The 25517-nt window shown below is 49.5% G+C and overlaps 2 protein-coding genes across 2 annotated transcripts in view; one reads left to right on the top strand and one right to left on the bottom strand.

The window, feature by feature from the left end:
- Positions 1-10146, top strand: part of NEK6 (NIMA related kinase 6) — an 85359-nt gene extending 75213 nt beyond the window's left edge. Inside the window, exons 9-10 of the mRNA XM_060014172.1 lie at positions 5230-5343; positions 8579-10146. Coding sequence (XP_059870155.1) covers positions 5230-5343; positions 8579-8689 — 225 coding nt within the window. The 3' untranslated portion in view covers positions 8690-10146. The remainder of the gene's footprint in view (positions 1-5229; positions 5344-8578) is intronic.
- Positions 10147-11206: 1060 nt separating this feature from the next.
- PSMB7 (proteasome 20S subunit beta 7) overlaps positions 11207-25517 on the bottom strand; it is a 58531-nt gene continuing 44220 nt past the window's right edge. The window contains exons 7-8 of the mRNA XM_060014171.2: positions 14017-14168; positions 11207-11437 (exon numbers count right to left, since the gene is read on the bottom strand). Coding sequence (XP_059870154.2) covers positions 11326-11437; positions 14017-14168 — 264 coding nt within the window. The 3' untranslated portion in view covers positions 11207-11325. The remainder of the gene's footprint in view (positions 11438-14016; positions 14169-25517) is intronic.

The raw sequence follows: 25517 nt of genomic DNA, 5'->3' as shown, positions 1-25517 counted from the left end.
AAATCAAAACTCTGATCCCTCTGCAAGGTTTACACTTCACAGCATCTTTCTTTGTAAGCCAGTGGCCTCCTATTAATAGCAGACATTTCATTTTAAAAGAGTGGCCTTGTGGGTAAAGATGAAGCCAATTGGAGATGTGGCCCTTGTGGCGTTTGTACCTGAGCCCCCTTCTTCTGGAGGTCCGTAGTGTGGGCGCTCCACAGAGTCATCTTGAAGGTTTATGGGTGAGTCGGGCCCTGGCAGTCAGAGGTGGGGAGCAGACCATGCTTTCTGGGACTCACAGGGGCATCTGCTGTAGGAGGACTTCTTTTAATGAGCACCAAACAGGAGCAGCTGCATCCAGGCGGTGCCCCCAGTGGGGCTGCAGTGGATGAGGGTGCAGAGTGGCTTCTGGCCCCTGGGGATGAGGAGGGCAAAGCTGTGAATCCTTTCCTCGTGGGGAGCACGCAGCTCCCATAGCTGTGGTAGTTTGGGTGGGAGAGAGGCGGGGCCTGGTGTGGCCCAGACCTCGGTCAGAAGGACCAACCCGAGGTCAGAGCTCAGCACCCGCTCACCCCCTGAAGGCCCTGGAGCTCCAGGAGCTTCAGTTGCCCAAGTGTAATGGGAGTCACACCTGCCTCATGAGGTGTGGACGGCACCTGGCTCAGACGGCCCTCCGGCAGTGCGGGACTGGTCTTTGCAGCGCTGTTACTGCCGACCTCGCTGCCCAAGAGCCCCCTGAGCTGGTGCCGGCGAGCAGCTGGCCACATTTCCCTTTTCGCTTTGGCCAGCGGGGAGCCAAAGTCCAGCCGTTGTCTGTCCCCTCGGAGACTCGGCTTTGTCCTCCTGCCCTCGTGGATGCTGTCCCTTGTCCAGGGTTCTTTACTCTTCCATTCTGCGTTCAGGATTTCTGTAAGCCACTTCCTGCCTCTGTGAATCGTGTGAGTCTTCAAACGTAGACAAACAGTAGACGAGGGTGTGACTGGGCCCTGCTCCTGTGCTCAGGGCTCCCGAGCTGGTGCCACCAGCTCCCTAGAGGCAGACTGCAGTCCTGAGTCCCTGCCCTGGGCGCCTAAACGCACTTCTAAAGAGGCAGCCTCTGTTAGCGGCGCCCCAGCCTGGAGGTGCCGGTTTATTTCATCACTGAGGCTCGCAGCCAGGGAGGGGCGTGTCAGCAGTAGCAAGTCAATGAAATCAGTCAAGTCCTGCGTCTGCGGGGACAGCTGACCTGAACCCAGTGGCCCTGGGCCTCCCACAGAAGAGGGCTGGCGTGGCGGCCCCTCTACGGGCAAAAGGCGGTGGGGGCCCTTCCCCAGGCTGCCACCCCTGAGCCCTGTGGGAAGACAGAACCAGATGTTTTCCCAGCAGACAGGAAGGGCCGTGGTAATTGGGAGGCAACGACCCCCAGACACGACCGGAGCCCCCGCTGCACAGCCTGTGGTGCGTCCTGAGGCCGCCAGCTGTAGATCTGTGACAGGCTCCCCACCTCACCCGCACACCCAGATCACATCCGAGGATTCTGGGCAGAGCCAGGGGAACACACCTGGGCCACGCGGCAGGTGACGGCACAGAGCCAGAGAAAACCTGCCCACAGTGGGGACAGGCCTGCCCTTTCCCACAAGCCCCGGTGCGGGCTGGAAGTCTCAGGAGCCCCCTGGGTTAGGTTCCTACGGCTGCTGTAACAGATTACCGATTGGCTTCATACAACATAAAATTATTCTCTTACGTTCTGGAAGCCAGAAGTCCAAAATCGATTTCAGTGGACTAAAGGCAAGGAAAAGGAAAAGACCACCCACATGCCTTGGCTTGTAGCCTCTTCCTCGTATCACTTAAGTCAACACAGCTCCTTCTCCTGTACTCAAAAATCTCCCTCTGCTCCTTCTTATAAAGATACTGTGATTACACTTAGGGCCCACCTGGATCACCTGGGACACTCCCCCGATCCGGGGATCCTTAATTTCATCACATCTGCCGAATTTATTTTGCCATATAAGGCAGCACACTCGCAGGCTCCAAGGATTAGGACATGAACATCTTTGGGGGCCTTTATTCGGCCCACCACACCCCCTTCCACCTGGGCGTCCAGATGTCCACTGAGGACCTCCCGAGGTCACCTTAAGATGCTGATGTTGACCCGTGGCTAGTGAGGAGCCGCCACAAAGCACGATACCTGGCCTGAGCTCCTCAGGGTGGGTGCCAAGTGGGATCTGTCTTGAAGAGGTCAGCATAGGAGAAATGGGCCAGACAGCTCAGCCTCCGGGAGCAGCACTGCCCTGGACACTGTAGTGAATCACAAGAATCACACCAGGCCAGTCCCAGCTTTGCTGTAAGGGAGAAAGCGGGCTCAGAGATGCGGAGAGACCTCCCAGGGTCACACAGCAAGGAAGTGACCTAGATGGGCACTGGTACCCAGGTTGTCGATGCCTGCCCTCCAGTGAGCAGGAGCCAGGAAGGGACCAGTGGTCCTTGTGGAGCCAGGGCCTCTCCCCTTCTCTCCAGCCACCAGGGAAGGCGTGACTGGTGGAGAAAGATGCAGGGCCTCTGCTCAGAGCCCCTTTGAGGGGAAGGCCCGGTTGTGAGGATCCCCCAGCAACTTCAGTGGCCCCTCCAGGAGCTCCCAGCAGGGATGCCCAAGCTCGGCCTGTTGGAAGACCTGGCGCTTTATTTTCATTACCCGGCACACCCCGGGAGGCACTCAGCAGGCTGCCTGGGCTCTGCAGGATTGATTTATTCTTCTATGGGAGCTCAGCTCTGAGCACAGAGCTGAAGGAATCAGGATCCTCAGTGGGGGGCCTTCTTACAGCAGCCTCAGCCTGAGGAGGCTGAGACCAGCAAGAAAGTGGGCCGGGGGACAGGTGCAGCAGTGCCTTGTATGGAATCCTGCTTTGGAATTCTGGCTTGAGCCTGAGAATGGTCTGGATTCCCCCTACCTCGTGGGGAAGCAGGGCTGCAGACTGCTTGGCAACTAACCTCTGAGTTCAACCTTCACTCCTGGAAGAGTTCGGGAGATACTGGTGATGAGATGGATGTCCGAGGCCCTGACAGGGCCAGAGTCAAAGGCAGTCGCTGTCCACTGAGTCAGAATCCCCTTCTCCTTCTGACATCGTAAGTCACACACCAGTTTCCCTGAGCCCTCCCGGCGGGGGCAAGTGGCCACACTCTCCCATTTCCCCGGCTATGTGTCATCCCAGTAACGCCAGGCAGGAAGAGTTCTGCGTTTGAGGAGCAGCACTGAGAGCCGTGGCTTTGGCAGTTCTAACGAGGCCCCAAACAGCAATTCCTCCTCTGCTTCAACCAGTCAGAGGTGGGTGGTCGCCGGTACGAGGAGATCTCGCCATCCGGGGTAACCGTTCTAATCCCAGTGTCTCAAGCAGCCCCAGAGGTTCCTTCACAGCCCAGTGCTCTGATCTGGGTGGAAGGCCCGTGGCCGGCAGCTGGAGGGCAGCAGGCGGGGACGCTGCTTCCGCTAGAATCTGCATTTATGGATGCAGAAGCCACTGGGAGCCAGGGAGGCAGAGAGGGCTCCTCTGGCATAGCTCGCTGCTGACCCTGTTCAGAAAGCTTTTCTGAAACAGTGTGGGGAAGGTACCAGGAAGGATGGAGAGATTCTCTGAAGGGAACGGCAGATACGGGGCTCATGCCTCGCCATTCTGGGGCTCTTCTGGAGTCCCACACAGCAAGTTTTGTGCAAATCAGATCAGGCTGGCTTGTCGAAAGGATCACCCAGTCCCTCTCCCAGGTCAGACACGTGAAAAACCAGAGCCTGTGTTAGTGGGGCCGACATCCTTTCTACTCTGAACAGACACGCTTTCCAGGAAAATCCATCTTAATCCTCCTGCCATGACTTGAAGGGCACCACATCACCCCGAATGACTGCCCTGGAGCCTCAGCTGCTCTCTACTGTAGCAACAGATGTCCTTTTGAAACTGCCCAATTAACCCTTTGCACTGAGGTTCTCATTTTAATTATTGGAAATACATCACCCAAGTGACGCCATCTTGCATGCTAGATGGTAAAGCCAGTTCAGTCAGGCTGCCTGAGCCCACAGCGGGCAGAGCCTCTGCATACTCACCCTGCCCCGCCGAGTGCCAGGGCCTTCCCGCAGGGGGGGCTTCACCGTCTAGGTGGGTTCCCAGCCCTCCTCAGAGGGGCCCAAGCCCCTGGTCAGGGGGAGGAGACACCCACCTGAAAGCACTCAGTCAGGGCCCAGGCACCTGGCCCCCCCAAGTCTCCAGGCCACACTGCTTCTCCCAAGGCCATCTGGACGCCCAAGGGCACTGCCTGGGCTCTGAAGGCCCCTGTGCTCTTCTGGAGGAGAAGCCCTGCTCTTCCTCTCGGGATCACCTGACCTGTTCACAGGGGTGAACAGAGCGTGGGGCAGACCAGGAAACTAAAGCTGGTGGGCTACCATGGGTTCCCCCAGCCCGGAGACAGGGTTCGCCCACCCACCTCCCGGAGCCTGAAGGGGAGTGAGGATTCCTCAGGTGTCCCACAGGCCCCGGCTGTGGGGTCTGTGCCTAGTGGCCCTGGCAGCCCGGCTCCTTGAAGGGAACCAGGGCCAAACGGACAGGTGGGCACATTACCCAACGGCACTTCATTAGCAGGTGTCGTCGGGCCGTCATTTGGAGGCAGGCAACAGTGAGCCGGAGTGACAGGCAGCTTGAATCCCATTGCGGAGGTGGCTGGCGGGCGCCGTGCTGGGCTGCCTCACGGGCAGCACGGCTCCTGTGTGCCCCTGTTGAAGACACCCCCCCATCGTGCTCTGAATGGTGGGGTGGGAAGTCCGGGTAGTTCCCTGACGGGGTGAGAACCCGTTGGGGCCTCCACGGTCCCCCAGCAGAGGGCCTGCTTTCGGGATGGAGCCAGATGTCCACTCAGGTTGTGATGCCTCCTGTGCCAGCCAAGCCTCACCACAGCCCTGCAGGTGGAGCTGCGTCCACTTTAGATGAGGAAACCAGAGGCCAGGCGTGTGCCTGCTCACGGCTGGCCCTCAGGACTCAGCTGCCCCTTCTTTACTGACTTTACAGTTTTGTCAGTGAAACGTTTGTCCTGTTTAATTTGCTTATATAACAAGGATTGTGTAAAAACTGCCACTTTCTGTTGAACCCCAGCTTCCTCAGGACACAGGGGAGTCTGGCTGGACAGCCGCTGCGGTGAGGACCCGGAAGCACCACACCCCCATCTGCAGCGGCCCCTTTTGCCCTGGACCTCAAGGCTGAAAACTCATCTCTCATCCCCCTCTCCTTGCAGATGGCAGCTCTTCAGAGCCCCTTCTATGGAGATAAAATGAACCTCTTCTCCCTCTGCCAGAAGATTGAGCAGTGTGACTACCCGCCTCTCCCCGGAGAACATTACTCTGAGAAGGTGAGTTTGCTGCCGCCGGGGCTGGGCCTGGTGAGCTCCAGGCGACCCACAGGGCTCGAAGAGGGGCAGCTCCAAGATCCCAGGGCTGTGGGGCTGAGCTTGGGTTCACTTAACAGAGCCGAGAAGGAAGATTTCTGGGGAAGTGACTCAGAAGGGGAAACAAGCAGGCTGATTTTACCAGAGGTCTCAGCCCCCGACAGCAGGGCTGCAGGCCACCCACTGGCAGGAACCAGCAGGAGCTGCCCCGTCAGCACCCTCCTGCCCGTTTGGCTGCCAACCCAGCGCTCGAGTGGGAGGCTCGCTGCTGCGGGGCCCAGAGACAGGCTCCCGGCGTCCAGCAACAGGAGCCAGACGCAGGGGGTAGCAGGGCCTGGCCGGCCCCTCCGCTCCCATGACAGGGAACCAAAGCAAGCAGCCTGGTCTCCTTGCCACCACAGACCTAGGTCAGACCCCTTGGCCTTTTATTTTCAATATTTTACACTGAGCGCAGGACAGCCTGACACGTCTGGCCATCAGGCTGTGACAGGTGAGGCTGTGGGAGAGCATCATCTGCCTCAGTTCCCTCATCTTGAAAACAGGCCTAATACTTCGCCTTCATGGATAAAAAGTGAGGATGAGATGACAGGCTTACAGCACAGCGTGGTTAAGAGTGTAAACAGGGCTTCCCTGGTGGCGCAGCGGTTGAGAGTCCGCCTGCCGATGCAGGGGACACGGGTTCGTGCCCTGGTCCAGGAAGATCCCACATGCCGTGGAGCGCCTGGGCCCGTGAGCCATGGCCGCTGAGCCTGCGCGTCCGGAGCCTGTGCTCCGCAACGGGAGAGGCCACAACAGTGAGAGGCCCGCGTACCGCAAAAAAAAAAAAAAGTGTAAACAGATGCATAGGTTTACACACTCCCCTCACCTTTCTTGGGCAAATCACTGAACTGAGTCTCAGTTTCCTCATCTGTAAAATGGGATAATCCTGGAATCTACCTTACTGGATTAAGGATTAAGGCAATGCATTTACAACCATCATCATCTGGCCGTAGCACAGGGCCTGGCTCAGAGTAAATGCTCAATATGGGTTATTTTTGTTCAAGGTCAATGCTAGTGTGTGTAATCGGGAGTCTGAGTCCTCCATGGGTCCACCCTGCAGGACCACAGGCCACTGCCTCACAATAATAACAGCTCACATTTATGATTTACTGTGTTGAATCCCCCCCTACCCCACCCCACTAATGCCATTTTACCAGGAAGGAAACTGAGATACAGACTGGTTAAGTAACTTGCCCAAGTCACGTAACTTGCTCGTGGTGAAGGCAGGGTTTGGCCCAGATGGCCTGCACCTAGCCACTGCGCTATCCTGTTTCTTGAGGGCACCCGCCCCTCTTCTATAGCCAGTCATCCAGCCACAGTGAGGAGCCATCCATGCTGCTCACTTCACAATCCTGAAAGCTCTGGAAGGAGCAGCCCTTGCCCACCAGGGCCCTGGGTCTGGGCCGGCCAAGCTGTAGCAACCAGGTGCCCCAGTGTGCACTAACCCTGTATCCCGGCAGGCCAGCTAGAAAGGTCATCAGCCACCTTTCTCCTGGCACCCTCTGCTCCCAGTGCCATGCCTGCGGCTCTGCGGGCTCCCAGCAGCCAGAGTGAGGGTCAGGAGCGCAGATTCCTATAGAGTTCTTATGAGTACCTTTGGAGGAAGTACTTATGCTCCGGAGTGGAAGTTGGCAGGAAAGGAAAAACTAGTTAGAGCTCTTCACCAAGTTAATAGTTGCATTTGGTTTTTCTTCCCCATCTTTCGTTAGAATTTGGAATTTTGTTTGTTGGAATTTGTTAAGCTTGGAGCCATGCCACCTGGAGCAAATGACAGCTTCTCTGTGCCTCAGTTTCCCCATCTATAAATGGGAACCATAACCTCTGCCTCATGGTTATGAAGCTGAAATGAACAAGTCCACATAAAGCCCTCAGCCCTCTTCCCTCCCAAGTCAGTCCTTCAGCGTCCAGATCTCCTACTCCCCAGAGCACCTGGCTTTCACTGGTTACGTGGAACTTCTGGAGGTGCTAATTCTTAGCACTGGAGCTCCTCGGCACACCTCACTTTTGAAGTTATATGTCCTCTTAGAAATGGAAATAAGACCCTTTCTCTTCTGAACTTTACAAACATGCACTTATTGCCAACTGTGTGGTTTATAAATGAGCAATTCGGGCCACAGAGACTTTACCTTAATGTGGCTCTCTTGGGCACTTTAACCTGTCAGAGGCCAACCACAGCTACCTTCCCCTGAATACTGTAAGGTTCTGAAGAGTATGGTCTCATCGTGGGCAACCTCAGACTCTAGGAGGGTCCAAGTCAGCTGCAGGCGCAGCTGCATCTGCCCAGGGGCTTCCGAGTGTTTATAAAGCAGTGAAATCCCCAGAAAGGCAGCAGGCAGTTTGGAGCATCTCCTGGGGGAGCAACCCCAGGCCCCTCAGCCTAGAACACCTCAGGAGTGAAACAGGGAGTGTGCACCGTAGCCCGGGCCTCCGCATGACCCTCGTGCCCACCCCAGACTTGCTGACCATGGCCGCAGAGTCCCCGTGAGCCCCCTTAGTCAGGATCTCCCCTCTCCCTGCTGCGGCCCTGGCCAGCCCCTCCAGCAGCAGGTATTTAAATGAAAAAATTGCAGTGAGCCCAGTGATGCAAGTTAAGATGTAGGCTTTTTAAGGTCATTATTTTAATTACCATTAAAATAATTGGCACTCTGGCTATCAGAAGAATGGAGGTGATCAGAGGATCAAGGTGCCCCTCCCCCACCCCGAGGCAGTAGCAGCCTTCAGTGTCTGTATAATTAAAAGCTCCGTCTTTCATGAGCACAATAAAGAGGCCAGGGGGTAGGCAGACTGCAGCTCTGCTGCATGTTAATACATTTATTATGATCAATAAGCCCTTGCCTTGAGTTTTGTCCTCTGGTTTGGGCATCTGCATGACTGACAGCAGACACACACACTGTACACACAGATCTAGCCAGTAGTGTAGGCAGTTGAAAGTTCAAAATTATTTGGAGATACCACTCTCAGGGTCTCCAGGCATGGCCTTTGGGGCCAGACAGGCCTGGTGCGGGTCCTGCTCTCCCCTGGTGACTGTGACTCCTCGCCCACCACTCACCTGTCTTGGGCGCCATTCCTCATCTTCTAGTTGCCCTGAGGGTTCATGAGTTAATGCAGAGCCTCGACAAGGCTGCTTACGAATAATACGTGATCATTCTCTCCCTTGCAGTTACGAGAATTGGTCAGTATGTGCATCCACCCCGACCCCAACCAGAGACCCGACATCAGCTACGTGCACCAGGTTGCCAAACAGATGCACGTGTGGACTTCGAGCACCTGAGCGTGGATGCAGCGCGCCTTCTCAGAAGCCACGCCGCTCTGCCTTACCTGAGTCTTCTCTCCAAAGTGGCCACCTGGTAGCCGAGACCAACTAAGACAAGAGGGTTCAGCAGGTTCCCCAAAGAGGGGCTGGGCTTTACAGCAGATGGTGAATACAGGGCTGCTGGGGGGAGGGGCACTGGTCACGTGTTACTGGTGGTCAAATTTGAAAGTCCTTTCTTTAAACTGTTGTGAACACTCTCAGCTGGGTTGTTAACAATGGTGGATGGTTCAGTGAGCCACTGAGGCACCTCTTGTATCTGGATTGTAATGTGAATCTTTCGGATAATTCCTTCAGTGACCTGTCAAGGTTTGAACTAACAGGAGAATCCAGGAGACTGTGTGATTTGTAGTGAGCCTTTTAAAATGGTTAGTAGTAAGTTTGGTTTAGCTCTTAGAATCTTTTCAAACAATCAAGCTGTGTGCTTAATTTACTCCCTTGTAAGGGGAGAAAGTGGAAATAATTTTTTAAGTAGAGTGGAGATTTTCCTAATATTTTTATCTACGTTTATAACTTGATGAATGACGATGAGGCGAACCCAGCATCTGGTATAGAGGCAAATAGTATTTGAAAGCCATGAGTGTTTTCTGTGCAGCCCGGCTCAGCCATCCTCTCCTGAACACCTGCTAGTACTAGGCACCTCACCTGCTTGAATGCTGGCAGTTCATTTAATGATCAGTGTTAAGTGTTTTCCTCCATGAGAAGGAAGCACAGGATACGAAAAATATGCGGGCTTTGCCCTCAGGCTATTCTCTGTACAAGTTCTGGTTCTGCACCTTCCTACCATGACCCTGGGCTAGTTTCTTAGCCTCTCTGAGCCTGTTGCCTCATCTGTAAAATGGGACTAATAACATCTACCTTCAGGGTTGCTGACTGACAGAATCTGAAATAAAATATGTAAGTTACCTTACAGTACATTGTAGATGATCCAAAAATGGTAGCCACTCACCCCTTCACAAAGCTCAAGTCCATGGACCATGTAAGTCAAGAGTTAATGTACAACTGTATTATTTGTAGGAAACCAGAAATGTGTTCATTTATTTCTTGTTCCCAAATAGGATTAACTGTGAAGACTAATTTATAAATGTGAACTTAAGGAAAACTCAAGCTCTGAAGGAAATAGTTTGAATTTTGTTTTTACACTCAAGTTAATCCTCAAATGGTCTAAGTTGTCACCCACGACTTAGTGACAGTTCAGCCCTCCAGAAAGAGGACATGCCTGTCCGCTCCACTGGTGTCCTGGTCAGGAGCTCTGACCAGGCCTCCCTGGGGATAAAGGATTTGGGCTGGGCCACTGCGCTGTTTCCACGTGTGAACTCTGTTCTACTGTAACACTGTCGGGTTTGAGAAATTTTCTTCAGATGCAGCCTCTGCTTTGTACTCATTCTCCATGGTTGAAATAAAATGGGGTAAGTGGGGTTCCTTCCGTGAATGAGTGCGATTCATGAGTAATTTTACAACAGCTTCACACCGCAGCACAATTTCTAGAGCCTCCTTTAAAAACACAATTTCTCAGGCCCCAGACATTCTAAGTAATCTGGGAATTTTTTTAAGCTCCCCAGATAATTTTGATAAATCGTCAGCCAAGTTGCTATCCTAAATAATTCCATTGTCCTCCCCACCCACTCCTGGCAGTTTAACGAGGGAGGCTGGCCCAAGAGTGGGCTCACTCTGGAAGACCATGGCACCAGGCCTCTTTCTCTTGTCCCCCCAGCCATGCTCGCTCTGGGGGACAGTCAGGCACTCACCACTGAAAGTTTTTCTGATTCCAGACAGATTTTTTTGCAAATACTCTGCTTACGGCTCTCAGAATCCCTACTGTGTCTGTCTCCCTTGGCAGTATCAGCGTTGGACATAGATGAACTTGCTTTCTGCATGCCATCCGCTTTCGACACCATGAGAACAATTCTGCCTACTACTCGGACCCTCTGGAGGTATACAATTTCAACCATTCACCAGGCTTGAGTGTTGTTTGAGAAACGATCATATCCTAATTATTACAGATAGTAAGGCTCAAAGCATTCTTTTGACTTCGTGAAACTGGCCAAACAAAGTGGAGTTCACCCAGGTTCATGCAGCTATAGCAAAGCAAAACTGTCCACCTACCTGCTTTTTCTTGGTACTCAGAACTGATCATCTCTATTTCTTTCCTACTTGGCTGTTGGGGTAAAAGGCTGTGCTGCACTCATCCTAAAAAAACAAAAACAAAAACCTGGGACTACCCTGAACAAAAAGAAAGTAAGTAAGTAAGTTAGCACAAGGGCTGCGTGTAATAAATGTTCAACTGAAGAATCAGAGCAACCCAGTCTGACTTCCTGCAACAAATGAGGCCCCGTCTGTTTTTAGAAGGGTTAAACTGCTCTTACACCCACCTGAACGCAGAGTAGTATTCAGGGAGGGAGTAACATCCTGAAGGGGAGGCCAGGTCGATGGGCCTTAGCAGCCCAAAAAACCACACAGCCCCGAGACTTCAGCCACTTAACTTGGTTTTCATTTTTAATGGGTTCATTCAGCAAACACTGGCCGAATGTCTTACAGGGGGAGCCTCCATTGCCCCCAGTCTTCTAGAGCAATAACCAGACATCCACCAACACCATTCAAGAAGTGTCCATTGTTTGGACTGTTTCTTCCAGCACCTCAATTTCCAGAGTAGTGACTTTTTCAGTGAGGACTGCAGTGGTCCCTTTCTCACACCTGTACCGGCCAAACCTAATGAGAGAAAAACAAACGCAGAGAGTTAGGATCCCCCCAAGGGGCCTGATGGAGGGCTGGAGAGAGGGACAAGTATGCAGGCAGCAAGCAGGCCTGGACTGGAATCCTGGCTCGCCTGGACTGGAATCCTGGCTCTCCTGACTCCCAGTTCTGCGACCTTGGGAGGATTCAGCTCCCCCAAGGTTCACTTTCCTCGGCTTTCAAGTGCTAAAAAATGGGGATACCTCATAGACATGATGCACGTGAAAAGAGATAATACAGAGCACCAGGCACTAGGTGGACATTCAAATCTCCCTCCCCACCTCACCATCCCCAGAAGATGCTGGAAAGCATTTCGGCCTCTGCCTTCAAGCTTCAACCTCCCTAAAGTACCTTTCAGTAACCAGGAGGAAGCGAATCCTTTTCATTAAGCTGCCATGGCCACTCTCTTGAAGTAACAAGAATGACATAACTGTTACCTTAAACACTTTAAAAATATTTGGAAGCATAAACAGTATAAAAATGACCTGCAGCCAGACTCTGGGCTTGTCACTTTTTTTTTTTTTTTTTTTTTTTTTTTTTGCGGTATGCGGGCCTCTCACTGCTGTGGCCTCTCCCGTTGCAGAGCACAGGCTCCGGACGCGCAGGCCCAGCGGCCATGGCTCACGGGCCCAACGGCTCCGCGGCATCTGGGATCCTCCCGGATTGGGGCACGAACCCGCGTCCCCTGCATCGGCAGGCGGACTCTCAACCACTGCACCACTGGGGAAGCCCTGGGCTTGTCACTTTTGACCACACTCTTTGAGACTCAAGAGGGACATGGTAGATCAGCATGAGGACACACCCAATACCACCCTTCTCAAGGTGAATCTGACAGAGGTTTCTCTGAGCACAAGGCAGTCTAGAAGATAAAAATCTCAACGGCTGATTTTACAGTGGGGCCAGGAATTACAACACTGTCAAGCAGCAGCACAAGTCCAGCTGTCTCTTATCTGTCCCCAGCTGTCAGCCTGACATGGACTAGGAGGAGGCTGCTGGCTGTGCCACGACTACGTGCTCCCTGAAAAGCCAGCCTCTCAAATGGGAGCTTGTGCTCGAAGAGGGCGACACAACAGAGCTCTGTACAAAACCAGGAGTAGGCACAGCCAAGAAAAGCTGGCCTTTATTTCTGCGAAACCTTCCCACAGTCCCCACAAAGTTCTCTGAAAGGATCCGAGCAGCAGCACCTTTTTAAGATGTGCCCCGCCCCTCCCCTGCTGGTGTGAAGACGCTGTTCCTTCCCCCACACTGGATGGACCCGTGGCAGCTTGTGGCCTTGGAGCCAGAGCCCCATGTGACTTCTGTGCGCCTGACTCATCTGAACCACAACGTCTGTGGGAGGTCTGGACACAACAAGAGCCTCCTCACCATCCTGGCTTACAGCACCTATTTCAGCAGCATGAAGGGAGGGCTTCTACCTGAAGCAACAGTGGGTTGCAAAACAGGGCTGCAGAGGAGCCAATGGGAACTTGCAAGGCCAGGTCCAACACAGCCCCAGGCCTGAAAGGTTGCTTCCCTCCCCACCTAGGGCCCGAGAATTCCATGGGCTCATTAGCGATCACCTAGTCTTGCTCCATCATTTCCAAGACAGATGCCCAAAGTCACCACACCAGGCCATGACAGGTCCCCACCCCGAGCCAGAGCTCTTTGCTGCTGTGCTGCCCTACCCCATCGTGAACACGTCTGCGCAATGCTGAGCGCACACTGCGGTGAATACCTGCTGGTTCTCAATGTTCTATTTGTTCCTTGTGAATTACTCCTGACTTGGAGTTGAGTACATGTGGTGGGAGTTAAAGCACCATCGTGGCTGGTGATGTGCTTGCTCTCCTCCAGCGGAGCTTGGGGCTCAGTTTATAAATGCTGCTGTGTGCATTCAGATGAAGACGCTGGAGCAGAGCTCAGAAGCCACATTTTGAGCAGCTCAGCCTCCAGGAAGAGGTCAGGCAGCTGGACGGCCATACAGGACTGCTGATGAGCAGCTCACCTGCCACCAGGGCTGGACATCTTCCAGTTCCGCCAGCAAATCAACTATAAGCTCGCCCCTGACTCCGAGCTGGACTGCACCACGGAGAGCAGTGCCTGCTCGGCACGTGCCATGGGCTCAATGGCATGGCTCCCTCCAGAGCAGGAAGCAACAGTTAGCTCCCAAGGCTAACTTTCAGAGACTCTTAACCAATGGTTGATAACCATCTAGGGAATGAAAACCACTCTGAGGAAAAGCTATGGGTTGGATGCCCTGGAGAATGTACCTTCTTACAGAATTTCATACGGAATTCTGAGGCATCTTTAAGAGACTAGAGAAAGGACAGCACGTGATTCAAAGCTCTCCCCGCAATCCCCAGTCTAGGAGTCTTTCCATCAACATTTTACAAATTGTATCACTTTTCTACACCTGACAGCAGCCCACAATCATAAAACAAATAATGATTCAAAGGTCCCTTGAATAAAGCTGGCTTGGGGACTCTGGCTTTACTTCACGTGGGTAAGAATCAAGAAAACCCTGTCCAGATGCCATGAATATAACAAGGGTGGCCACAGGAAGAATCTCCTTCACTTACCTGGTCCCCTTCTTATTAGGCACTGAGTACGGGCGGAGAAAATCCAGCTTGCTCTTGCTGATGACACAGAGATCAATGTTACTTCCAGACCCCAGGTCATTGAAGATGCCAGCTGCTATGGCTTCACTCACCAGTTTCTTGGCATCCTCCTCCTGAGAAAGAAAATAGTAACAATAGTGTCCACAGTCAAATGGAGGGCCTGTTCTGATGTCCACAGAGTGCTTTCACAAGCAGTAAGAGAAAAGGAAAAGGAAAAAAAAAGAAAGCCAACCTGTGAGGTAGGCATTGTTTTCAGTGCCTGTTTTATAAATGAAGGAAAGGTCTCAGAGTACCTCAATATCTGCCCAAGGTTTATCAGCTGGTAAGTGAGAGACCCAGGCCTTTCAAGCTCCTTATGCACACACTCCCTCTTAAACAAACTGCTTCACGTCAGACGCTCACCACATAACTGAGAACTGTAGGCTGACAGGGCAATTTATCATCTAAAACAGGGGTTGGGAAACTTTTAACAAAGGGCCAGGTAGTAAATATTTTAGACTTTGTAGATACACAGTCTCCGTCATAACTACTCAACTCAGTCATGGTAGCACAAAACAGCCACAGACAATATGCAAACAAGTGGGCGTGGCTTGTACCAATAAAACGTCGTAAAACAAAAATGGGCGCTGGGCTGGATTTGGCCCATGGAGTGTAGTTTGCAGGCCCCTGATGAAAAACGTCCAAAAATGGCTGGAATCTGCTTCCTGGTAACATAATGAAGAAAGTCAATATCATGGGGAAAAAACTAACACCAAAACACAGCCCTGGGGAAATGTTGGCAGAGCCAAGGGTGGGACCTCTTGCCCAAAAGAATCTATCCCCTCCCACTAATGAGTCTGCATGTTCACTGAAGTGATTCCTTTCTTTGAATCACTCTCTTACTTTTCCTTTAAGAGCAAGTCTAAGTCTCCAACAATTACTGGTGGAAAAGTAGATTAATTTATTTCTTACCAAGAAGCATCAGACTCAGGTTAACTACAATGCAGTGTAATAAGGGCTAACGGATAACTGAGAAGAAGCTGTGAGAACACTGGCTGGGGTCCGTAAAGCTTCAGGGAGGGCTGAAGGACAGGTTGCACACCAGGCACTCAGAAAACAGGGCAGTGAAACAGAAGGCAGGCGCCAGAGGCAGCAGGGCAGGACCCGGGGAACACCAAGTTCAAGCTCTCTATGTAACAAGGACAAAAAATGAACCAATCTCCCAAAGAAGAGACTTTAACTTGAGCTGTAGCCCACTTTCCCCGTACACCAGGGCATGAGAGTCCATAAACATGCAAGCTGAAGCAAAGAGCTCATCCAAGTAACATCCTTGGAGAAGCACGGATGCCCTGCCCAAAATTCCAGCCTGAGATCAAAGAGCAGGTCCACTGTCTTCAAGCCCTGAGAAGATGGGAGAGAGCTCTCAGAGCTCCTGCTCCTCTGCCGGCCCTAAGCCAGTAAGTGGGATTCCAGTGACATGAGCGCCCTCTTCAGACTCAGAGAAGGATAGAGAAGGCCCTGTTGGAAATGGGATCCTCAGCAACCCAGCAGCAGGGGCTGGGGGGGGGTTATTCTGACCTTTATCCCACCAGGTTTTTCCACTTCCTGAGTGGCACCTATGTGGGGTCAACGGAACCAGTTATTCTCTTGTGCACATACAGCCCCACAGAATTCATTCAAACACGATCCTCTAATCAGAAGTTCTCTCCTGGGATTCCCAAGCCTAAGAAGGCCAAAAGCCTTACCAGAACCAGTGAAGGTGGTAGCAAATAAAGCACCTTAGAGCAGGAGATGGCCGCTGCCGCTGCTGCTGCTACCACAGAGACGGCACAATCCAACCACTAACTTAACAAATGCAAAACCATTCCAACTTGCGCCTGTTAATACATAACCCGTGGGGTGGGGGTGTGGGGAGCGTCCTGTGTATCAGAGCATCTTGCTTATACCTCTGCTCCTGACCTACATCTCCTCTTCTCTTCTCTGCTGTTTTATTATTTTGCTTTGTCATCACTGCTTTTCTCATCACTGCTGCTGATGCCCTGAGCCAGCCAATAGTACCAAGTGGATGTCACAAATGCTACTGGCAGCACTTAGTACTGCAGATTTAAATTTCCCAAATTATTTTATATTTGGGGACGGAGATGGGGGAAGACTTACAAGAAACTGAGATATACACATTATATTAGGCATGCATATCTGACATCAATCCATTACAATCCACTGATACCAGGATGCTGACAATGCTGAGATTACAGGTGAATCTTCCTCTATTTTGCAAATATTCTTTAATGTGAGTAGATAAACTTATAAAACTTAAAAATGTGTAAAATATATTACATATAGCCTGAGTTACTCATAAAGTTATCATGTGTGCTATTATTTAAGTGTAATGCTTTTAAAAATTGGAGAAGGGGCTTCCCTGGTGGCTCAGTGGTTGAGAGTCCGCCTGCCAATGCAGGGGACACGGGTTCGAGCCCTGGTCTGGGAAGATCCCACATGCCGTGGAGCAACTGGGCCCGTGAGCCACAATTACTGAGCCTGTGTGTCTGGAGCCTGTGCTCCGCAACAAGAGAGGCTGCGATAGTGAGAGGCCCGCGCGCCGCGATGAAGAGCGGCCCCCGCTTGCCACAACTAGAGAAAGCCCTCGCACAGAAACGAAGACCCAACACAGCCATAAATAATAAATTTAATAATAATAAAATAAAAATAAATAAAAATTGGAGAAATATACCGTTTAAATTCCTCCCACCCCCCCCACCCCCAATTCCAGGGAAGATAATTCATTAAGGAAGGAAATATCACAAGTCTCTGATTTTCTTTCCCCAGTCCTACCCACCTCTCATACACACAGGACTGAAGATGTTATGAAATGGAATAAAGCTTACATTTTATTAAGCACCTACTATAATGTGCCAACTACTGAGTTAGGCACTTTGATGATCATCACCATTTTTACCCCTGCCCTTGACCATCTTCTGAGGTTGGTACTGTCAGAAACTAAGGCTGAGAGAGTGTCAATGACTTGCCCAAGGTCACATAGCTAATAAATAGTTAAAACAGGCCAACTGGGCTCCAGAGCCAGAATGCCACAGCACCACACCAGCTCATAAGTAATCTGTCTCAGCTCTGAGCTGGGGGCTCCTGAGCAAGTTGGGGACAGTGGACAGCAGTCCCTTGATTCAGGGTGTCATTCCCCCATCAGCAAGGATCTTCAGAACCTGAGCAAGTTTAAGAGAAAGATGGTGGTTGCCAACTTCTCTTTGAGCCAGCTAGCAGTCCCTCTGATGGTCATTTCCATGACAGGGGGAGGCACTGTTTCCCAAACTGCCCACAGATCACCACTTAAACATTTCTACAATGTGATATGGCAGAAATCGATATTAAGATCCAAAGTCTTATTTCACGTATTCCTCACCTCCACCAAAAATCCTCAAAAGGCAGAGTGAAAATTACCAAGGCTCTTTTGTCTGCCCATTACTTACATAGTTAATGTCTTCAACAAATATTTACAAACACCTACTATGTGCCAGGAATTGTATCATATGACAAATATGGTCTTTTACCACAGTATTTCCATACCCAGAATTCTAGACACATATGCAAATATGCTACTGGGCATATTCATACTGTGTTTTCTTTATAGTGAATTTCATAATTAAACAAGTCTTGTCTTTAACACGTGCTACAAAATATTTAGGAAAACTACTGAGAAAAACCATAAACTAAAAGCAAGAGGTGGGGAAAACACCACATTTTTATCTGTCTCTGGCTTACAATAAATGCAGAAGCATTGTTTCTTCCTTTAGGATTCATTCTTCATGAGGAAATTGCATCTCCCTTTTCTGGAAGAGGCAAAGTGACCTAATAAGTTCTGAGCAGCATCCGCCTGGGGACAGCTGCTACAGAGGGGCTCTGACGAGGGCCCTGCAGAGCCTGTGACCCCAGCTGTAAGGCTCTCTCCCACTGCCGGGCCAGCATGCTCCCCTGGCCAGCTGCTCATGGATTTACGTTGCTAGTCACAAGGGAACTTGGATTCAATGTGTAGACAGAGCGGCCAGACTCATCCAGGCTATTAAAATAAATAATGAATTTTTTTAAAAAAGGCTCTCCACGCCAATGGCAGCTTCCTTTTACTTTGAGCTGCTCAGCCAAAAGATCACCATGATCCTGGTGCTCGAAAGTTAATTGGGCAACCCAGGTTCAAGGTCATCTGGCAGATGTGGAAGCAGACAGACTGGGTTTGAGTCTCCAGTTTCCTACTTACTTACAGCTGTGCAACCTTGGGCAAGTCATTTCACCTCTCTGAGTTCATGCTCTTCCTCTGTAATATAAAAATGCAGTATAGAAAGCACCTACTATAGGGTCTGGCATATAGCTATTACTTAAAAAATGGTAACTTATTTATTAATACAGCAATCCAGAGGGCTCCTAGAAACACAATTTATCTCTAAGGAGTGACTGCCTGTACCAAACCCCAGGCCAGGAGAAGGAGGTCCAAACAAACCTGCTGACAAATCTTCACACAGTGCTGTGGAGAAGCTCCTATAATAATTAATCCAAGCAAAGAGCACACCCCCTAAAAGTTCAGAGAATATAAAAGGAGCACTTCCTGCTTTATGGCTACGAAGACCAAACTAACTGGGAATATCAGTCCCCCGGGCCGCCCCTGCTTCTTAAATGAGATTACAATAAGAGTGATGTACTACTTGTACTACAAGTCAGCTGTGACAAGCAGCACTTTATAGAGCTATCTGTTTGTCTCCATCACTGCATCGCACAATGTGTCCCTGGACTCCAATGTGCAGCTCCGTTTACCGCTACATGACAAATGGGCAGCACTTGTAAAAGGCAAAAAGAGGTCCATGTCGGCCATGTAATGGTCACCACAGCTGTACCCAAGTGCTTGAGGGGACAAAACAGACCCCCAAGTTCATTAAACTGACCAGTAATGGATCTTTCAAAAAGTGCCTTAGGAATCGTACAGAAAAGGCTAAAATAAATAACTCAGCATGGAAGGCTAATCTGAAACGGTGTTTGATAAATTATTTATAACACAGGCGATTGTCTGCATTTAATATTGCAGCTACTAGTAGCATCTTTAAAAGATGATTTATGTGTTGTAATGCTATTAAACTTTATATTGGCCCACTGCTAGCTATAAAGTCTGCTGAGATTCAGAGAATGAGTTTTAAACTGTCACTGCAACATCACAGGAGATGGAGGCTGTATTAAATCTCTACTTTAAACCTGTTATCTAGAGAGTTGCACTTTGTAGACACTCACAAACTGATAGATTACCTCAGCATCCGCTATGGTGCAGGTCCAAAGTAGTGCTGCAAAGAAACTTTTCCACATTATTCTTGTCTACAGCTACAATCAAATTTCTCTTCTCACTTAAGTGATTTTTAGATTGGGAATGTCACCAGAGTAAAATGTAGGTGCTCCAGCCAGTGGGCACCCTGGACAGTTCAGCATCAAATTAACACTCTTTAAATAAACCCTCGACATTCTACTGTTCAGTTCTACTTTCTGAACCGTGCTTTACTTACATTGGGGGCAGGCGAAATATTAAATATGCATTTGACTAAAAACCTAACATACTATTTAAAATACAGCTTTGGAATCTGAAAATACACATATATGGCAAGTCGTCTGAAACAATAGATTTGTAACTAAAATTTTTTAAAGAAGTTAAAATAAAATTGGTTATTTGCTGGAAAATACATTCCATTTATGTGGCTGAGGCGCTAACATTAAGGCGGTTGAAAAAGAAAGAAATATTCAGCCTTCTTCATAAAGAAGGGAGCTCCCCTGGCTCTATTGTCCTTCAGGGCATTTCAGAGGCACCCCTTTGCTTTCTGTCCCACCGGCAAGGCAAGAGTCAGGGGACAGTGGCTCTCCTACCTTTGCTCGAGGGGAATAAGGATGTGGGTGGCATCATAGCTGAACTCTCTCACAATTTTCAACAATTTTCCTATTTGCAGTTAAATCTACAAGGACCATTTAGTTCACAACAGTTTGCTCCTTTACTAAAAACTAACGATCTTACTCAATAAGAATTGAAGCAGTCCAAATTCATCTTGGAAAAAATCTGCATAATCTTTTGTCACTCTGATTTGAAACAGCAAAAAAAAGCTATTGCTCTGATGATCTGCAGCAGAACAGATTAAAGTCTGGGTGTGACAAGAGTCTGGACTCTAAAAAGAGGACCAAAATCATGCCATTTCCATCCCAGGCAGCTAGCACAGTGCTTGGCATGAATGTCGACAAATGAAAAAAATGAGACATCAACTTCAAATGCATTCACGGCTTTGCCAAACTAAAGCATAAAATTAATTATGAAACAGATCAATACCAAAATGGGCTAATTCCCTAACTGCACCAGTCCCAACTGGGGACCAGGGAGCAAGAGGATTCAAAGACAGTTAAACACACAAAAGGAAGAGGTTTAAACACAATGTTCTGCAGTGGCCTGTTGACAAGCTGAGGTTCTGACTATGCCACTGATGTGGCCTGAAGGAGTCATTCATGGCTGATGGTTGAATAAAATTTAAACAGCTCAAAAAAGTGTTTAAAACCGTCCCCCCAAAAGCAGTGTGCTTCCTGTACCATGCAACACACCTGATGTATCCCCTGTATAGCCACATATTTTACAATGGAAAAAGTTAATTTAATTTTTTTTTTCAGAGTGGACTGTGTGACAAAAGCAAAGCTGTCTGAGTTTTGTTTTTGGCTTGAGCTGTTTGGGTTAACGCCGTCTGCCTGTGTAAACACCTGAATTGCCAGGTGTAACTGAGCTGCAGCGGGTGCTAAGTGTGTCCAGAGTGGGGGGTGAGTTAGTGACTGTGTCTTTAAGGTCTAGATGGTGCTGCCATTTCTTCCCTCAGAAGCTTTTGTGGCATCCAGTATCTGGATGATGCAAATAATGAAGGACAAGCCGGCTGAGGGTGCAGGAGTGATTTAAGAGGTTTGTAGCCGGGATGGGAAGGGGAGTTCATATTCAAGGAACTGCCAACCAAGTCCCTGCCAACTTGGCCTGTCCCAGATCACTGAATGATGCAAAAGCCTGAGCACAACCCGGGCTAGGAGAGATATGAAAGGCTGCACAACCACAATGGGCCAGGAAAGGCCATCCCAGAACAAGAGAAGCCTGGAAGAACTGGGTCACTAATGAACACAGTGCTTAACTCTCTCTGAGCCATAGGGGGCCGTCAGAATGGGGATAATGCCTCTGTCCAAGGGCTGTTGGGAGGAATAAAGGGAAGGGAATGCCCCTGACACACAGACTTTACAAAGAGAAGTGGCAGCAAGTTCAAGGGTTAGAAGGAAAGAGGTAAGGGTGTGGGAGAACTAACATGGCACCCACCACATCCCTGGGTCTGAGCCAAACACTTATGTTACTTATTTAATCCTCATTATCTCCACCTGTACCAGAGGAAACTAAGGGGCAAGAATGGTTGGCTGGTGCAATCAAGGCACACAGCTGTGTGTAAGTGGGACTCAGGGATCTGTGCCAAGTTAGTGCCTGGCACCACCAAAGCCTACGTCTTCCTATCCCACCACAGGAAAAAAGGTGGTGGGCAAGAGGTTTTGCTGGATTCTGAGACAGCGAATGGAAGGAAAAACACCTAGGCTTCCAGAGGGAAAAGGACCAAGAGAGACGGGAACATATTGCTTTCCACAAGGAGAAGAAATCAGCATTCACAGCATATGTGTATACAAATATATATTTCCAAGGCTGCACTGAATCAAATATAATCAGAGAAAAAAAACAAAATACAAGAAAGACTGGGTTTAAAGAAAGAGTGAGAAATATGTTCAAGAATCCTCCGAATGAAAACCAAGCCGCCCCAGGTAGTAATAAGATCTTAATAATATTTCTCTCTCTCCATAAAACAATGCGGTCAGTGATAACTCTGCCGATAAACTCCTGGAGATGTTGCAAGGGCTATGGCCTGAAAAGAGGTGGGCGGGGGAGAAATGAAGTAAATTGGTCACAACAAAGGTAAAAAACAGCCACGTTCACATGGAGCCTATCTACCTCCAAAGCCTGTAGGGTAGGAAACCTGTGCCGAGTGTAGGGTGCGTGGGAAGGCTACAGGGGCTGTTACACTGTATGATCCTGCTTCTACAGCCCCACAGGGATCAGGAAGGACTGGAAGGAGATCCAAGGAAGTACAGAGCACCCTTGTTCTAGGACATTTAAAGATGGCTAAAAAAAAAAAAAGATGGCTAAAAATGAGGCAAATTTCAAATGATGCAAAACCCATGAAACAAATGTACAGGTCAGCTTAGTTCAGCAAACATTTACTAATGCTCTGCTCTGATACTAATACACTCCACGGACACTATGACAAACACTGGCAATAAGGCCTGAACAGATACAGATCCTGCCCACAAAGAGTGCAGAGTCCAGAGGGAAACAAGTACAATATGGTGAGAGTCCTTAAGAGGCAAGGCTGACAATGGAACTACGAGCGTACAGAGGTCTCACGGGGCTCGGGTGATAAAGACTGGGCTGAGTCTTGACACTCACGTGAATGGCAGCCAAGCCAAGGCGCAGAAGTGATGGCAGGAATAAAACTATGAAAATGGGAAGGAGAAAGGGTGTGGTCAGGTAGCTAGTTTGGCATGGTTGAATCCCAGACAGCCTCACAGGCCATGCAGAGAGCTGACCCTTCACACTAGTGGGAAGACATGGAAAATTTTAAGTTGGCAAATGATGTAGTTAGATGTGTGCTTTTTGAAACTGCAGCCTGGAAGCAGTGGGGGAGGAGAGGCCAAAGGCAGGCGACAGGAAAGCAGGAGATAGTATTCCCCACGAGTGCCGGTGATGGTGGGAGTGCCGGTGATGGTGGGAATGCCGGTGATGGTGGGCCTGGGCTGGCGGGGGAGGACCAACAGCAGGACTGGGAGGTGAATGTGGGAGAGGAGGAGGCAGCAGGCAGGGGGGCGTGCAGGAGAGGGAGAAGCAGAGAGTGCCACCTGGACGTTCAGCATCAGTCGTGAACACTGACCAAACCCTAAGCAAACTCAGCCTTCACAGAAAGGCCTTTTGTAACTTCTTGGCAGCTGTTTTTCTGGTGGGTTGATGGGAGACAATGATTAACTTAATTATAGATTCTGCAGCAGGAACTCTGAAGGTGTCACCAAAAAGGCACAAGATAAAGGCAAAGCCAATGAAAGTATACTGAGGTTGTTCTGGAAAAAATGACCTGGGCCGGAACCAACCTGTAAATGCCACTTCACTGGTGGCAGGGCTTTCAAAATACTCCTGTCTGGCCTCTGGAGCGTGGTAGAAAGAGTATAAGGGAGTAGTTACCTACGGGGGCAAGAGCCAAAAGACTGTAAAGAAGGAAGCTCTACGGGAGATTCATGGTCACGAGGGTTTGGCCATGTGCAAGGTACAGTTCCGAGGAAGCGGAAGCAGACAGGCCTAAGTAAAGCAGACAAGCAGAGACAGGATGGGGCAGGTGAGCCCGATCATGAGGTGCTACCAACTCAGATACTGTTCCATGAGGCCTCCGCAACCACCTTTTCCTGGGACCCCAGGCACACATGGCCTTCAGATACACTGTTACTTAAGGTTCTTTGGGGGAAGAGGGAGCCTTCCAAAAGGGCGTAAGGAAACTTCTGGAGCCAATGGATATATCTGCCATATTGATCATGGTGATGGGGGCTGGGGAGGAGGAGGGAAGAGGCAGAGGCAAGAGAATTAAGATCCAGGAGATCCAGGTATGAATCTAGTCTTGTTACTTACAGCTATGTTACCCCGGTGGTAAAGTCACTCAACATTTTTAAGTCCCAATTTCCTCATCTGCAAAAAAGGCCTAAAACCATCTAGCACTAGGGCAGTTATGAGGATTAAAAGACTCTTTGCACAGGAGAAACTGCTAGCACAGTGCCTGGTATGCAGGAAACCCATGATGAATGTTAACCTGATTGGATTCTACCCCTCTTTCTAACTTACACAAACAGTTATCAAAAGCTTAACCCTGGGCTTCCCTGGTGGCGCAGTGGTTGAGAGTCCGCCTGCCGATGCAGGGGACACGGGTTCGTGCCCCAGTCCAGGAAGATCCCACATGCCACGGAGCGGCTGGGCCCATGAGCCATGGCCGCTGAGCCTGAGCGTCCGGAGCCTGTGCTCCGCAACAGGACAGGCCACAACAGTGAGAGGCCCGGGTATCGCGCAAAAAAAAAAAAAAAAAAAGCTTAACCCTTTCAGAACTACCAATGCAGTGGGCAACTGATAATAACTCAGTACACTTTGTTTTTTCAACCTCTAGTTCAAAGCAAATCAATTATGAAACAAGCAATTATACTGCAAATAAAATTCAAAATGATGCCATAAAACTGTTCACATGAGCATCTTCCATAAACTTCACTGCCGTGTCAAGAAGTGTACTAAGTAGCACATTTTCACTTATTATACTTCACTAGAAATTCTATTCTAAAAGGAGGAGAAAAGAGAACTTACATTTACTGTTTGCAGGCACTGTGCCGAGTACATTCTTCCACTTACTCTTCCAAATTACCCTTTAAGGTAGGTACTACCCCTTACACCCATTTTACAAATCCAGGAAACCAAGGCTCAGAGAGGGAAAATGACTAACCCAAAGGCATATGGCCAACAGGTAGAAGGCCTGAGGTTCAACATAGTTTTGTCTAACTCCAGAGTCCATGGATTTTTCGCTCAGGACAGCAGAACCTCCAAACAATTAGCATCCAAAAACAGTAATGATACTTGTCTAGTCCTTAGATATAACTGGTTAATCACTCATGGGTTTATCTTTTTAAAGTACCTCTAAAATTCTTCAAAGTTGCAAACATATTGCTTAAATAATACTACTCTATCATTCCATCATTCATCTGGCTTGTTAAGAACATCCTAATGAATTTTTCTAATACAGAATGTACATTCATCAAATCCCAAAGCAAAAAGCCTATCAAATTCACTGTATCAGTACTACATTCAAATGTTTATATCTCCCTAAAATACATGCATAGGACTTCCCTGGTGGCGCAGTGGTTGAGAGTCCACCTGCCAATGCAGGGGACATGTGTTCGTGCCCCGGTCCAGGAAGATCCCACATGCCGCGGAGCAGCTAGGCCCGTGAGCCATGGCCGCTGAGCCTGAGCGTCCGGAGCCTGTGCTCCGCAATGGGATAGGCCACAACAGTGAGAGGCCAGCGTACCGCAAAAAAAAAAAAAAAGCATAAACCTCTCAGCAAACAGAATGAGTCAAATTGTTTTTTAACCACCTTGTATGTCAATAAAAAAGATACCATTTAACTTAATTTTCCCATCAGGCCATTTGTTGATTGTAAATCTTAACTGAAACAGACCAAGAAAAGGCATTTTAATTTTCTTTTAACATTTTGGGGCAAGAAGTAGTCAGAGGATAAGAGAGCAAACTTTTGTTAAGCCTGACTGCAATTTACAAATATGGTCCTCCTAACAATTCCTTCAGGTACTGACTTTAA

Source organism: Delphinus delphis, chromosome 6, assembly GCF_949987515.2.
Source record: "Delphinus delphis chromosome 6, mDelDel1.2, whole genome shotgun sequence".
Classification (NCBI taxonomy): domain Eukaryota; kingdom Metazoa; phylum Chordata; class Mammalia; order Artiodactyla; family Delphinidae; genus Delphinus; species Delphinus delphis.
Note: the sequence above shows the minus strand (reverse complement) of the source record. Positions and strands in the feature narration are given on the sequence as shown.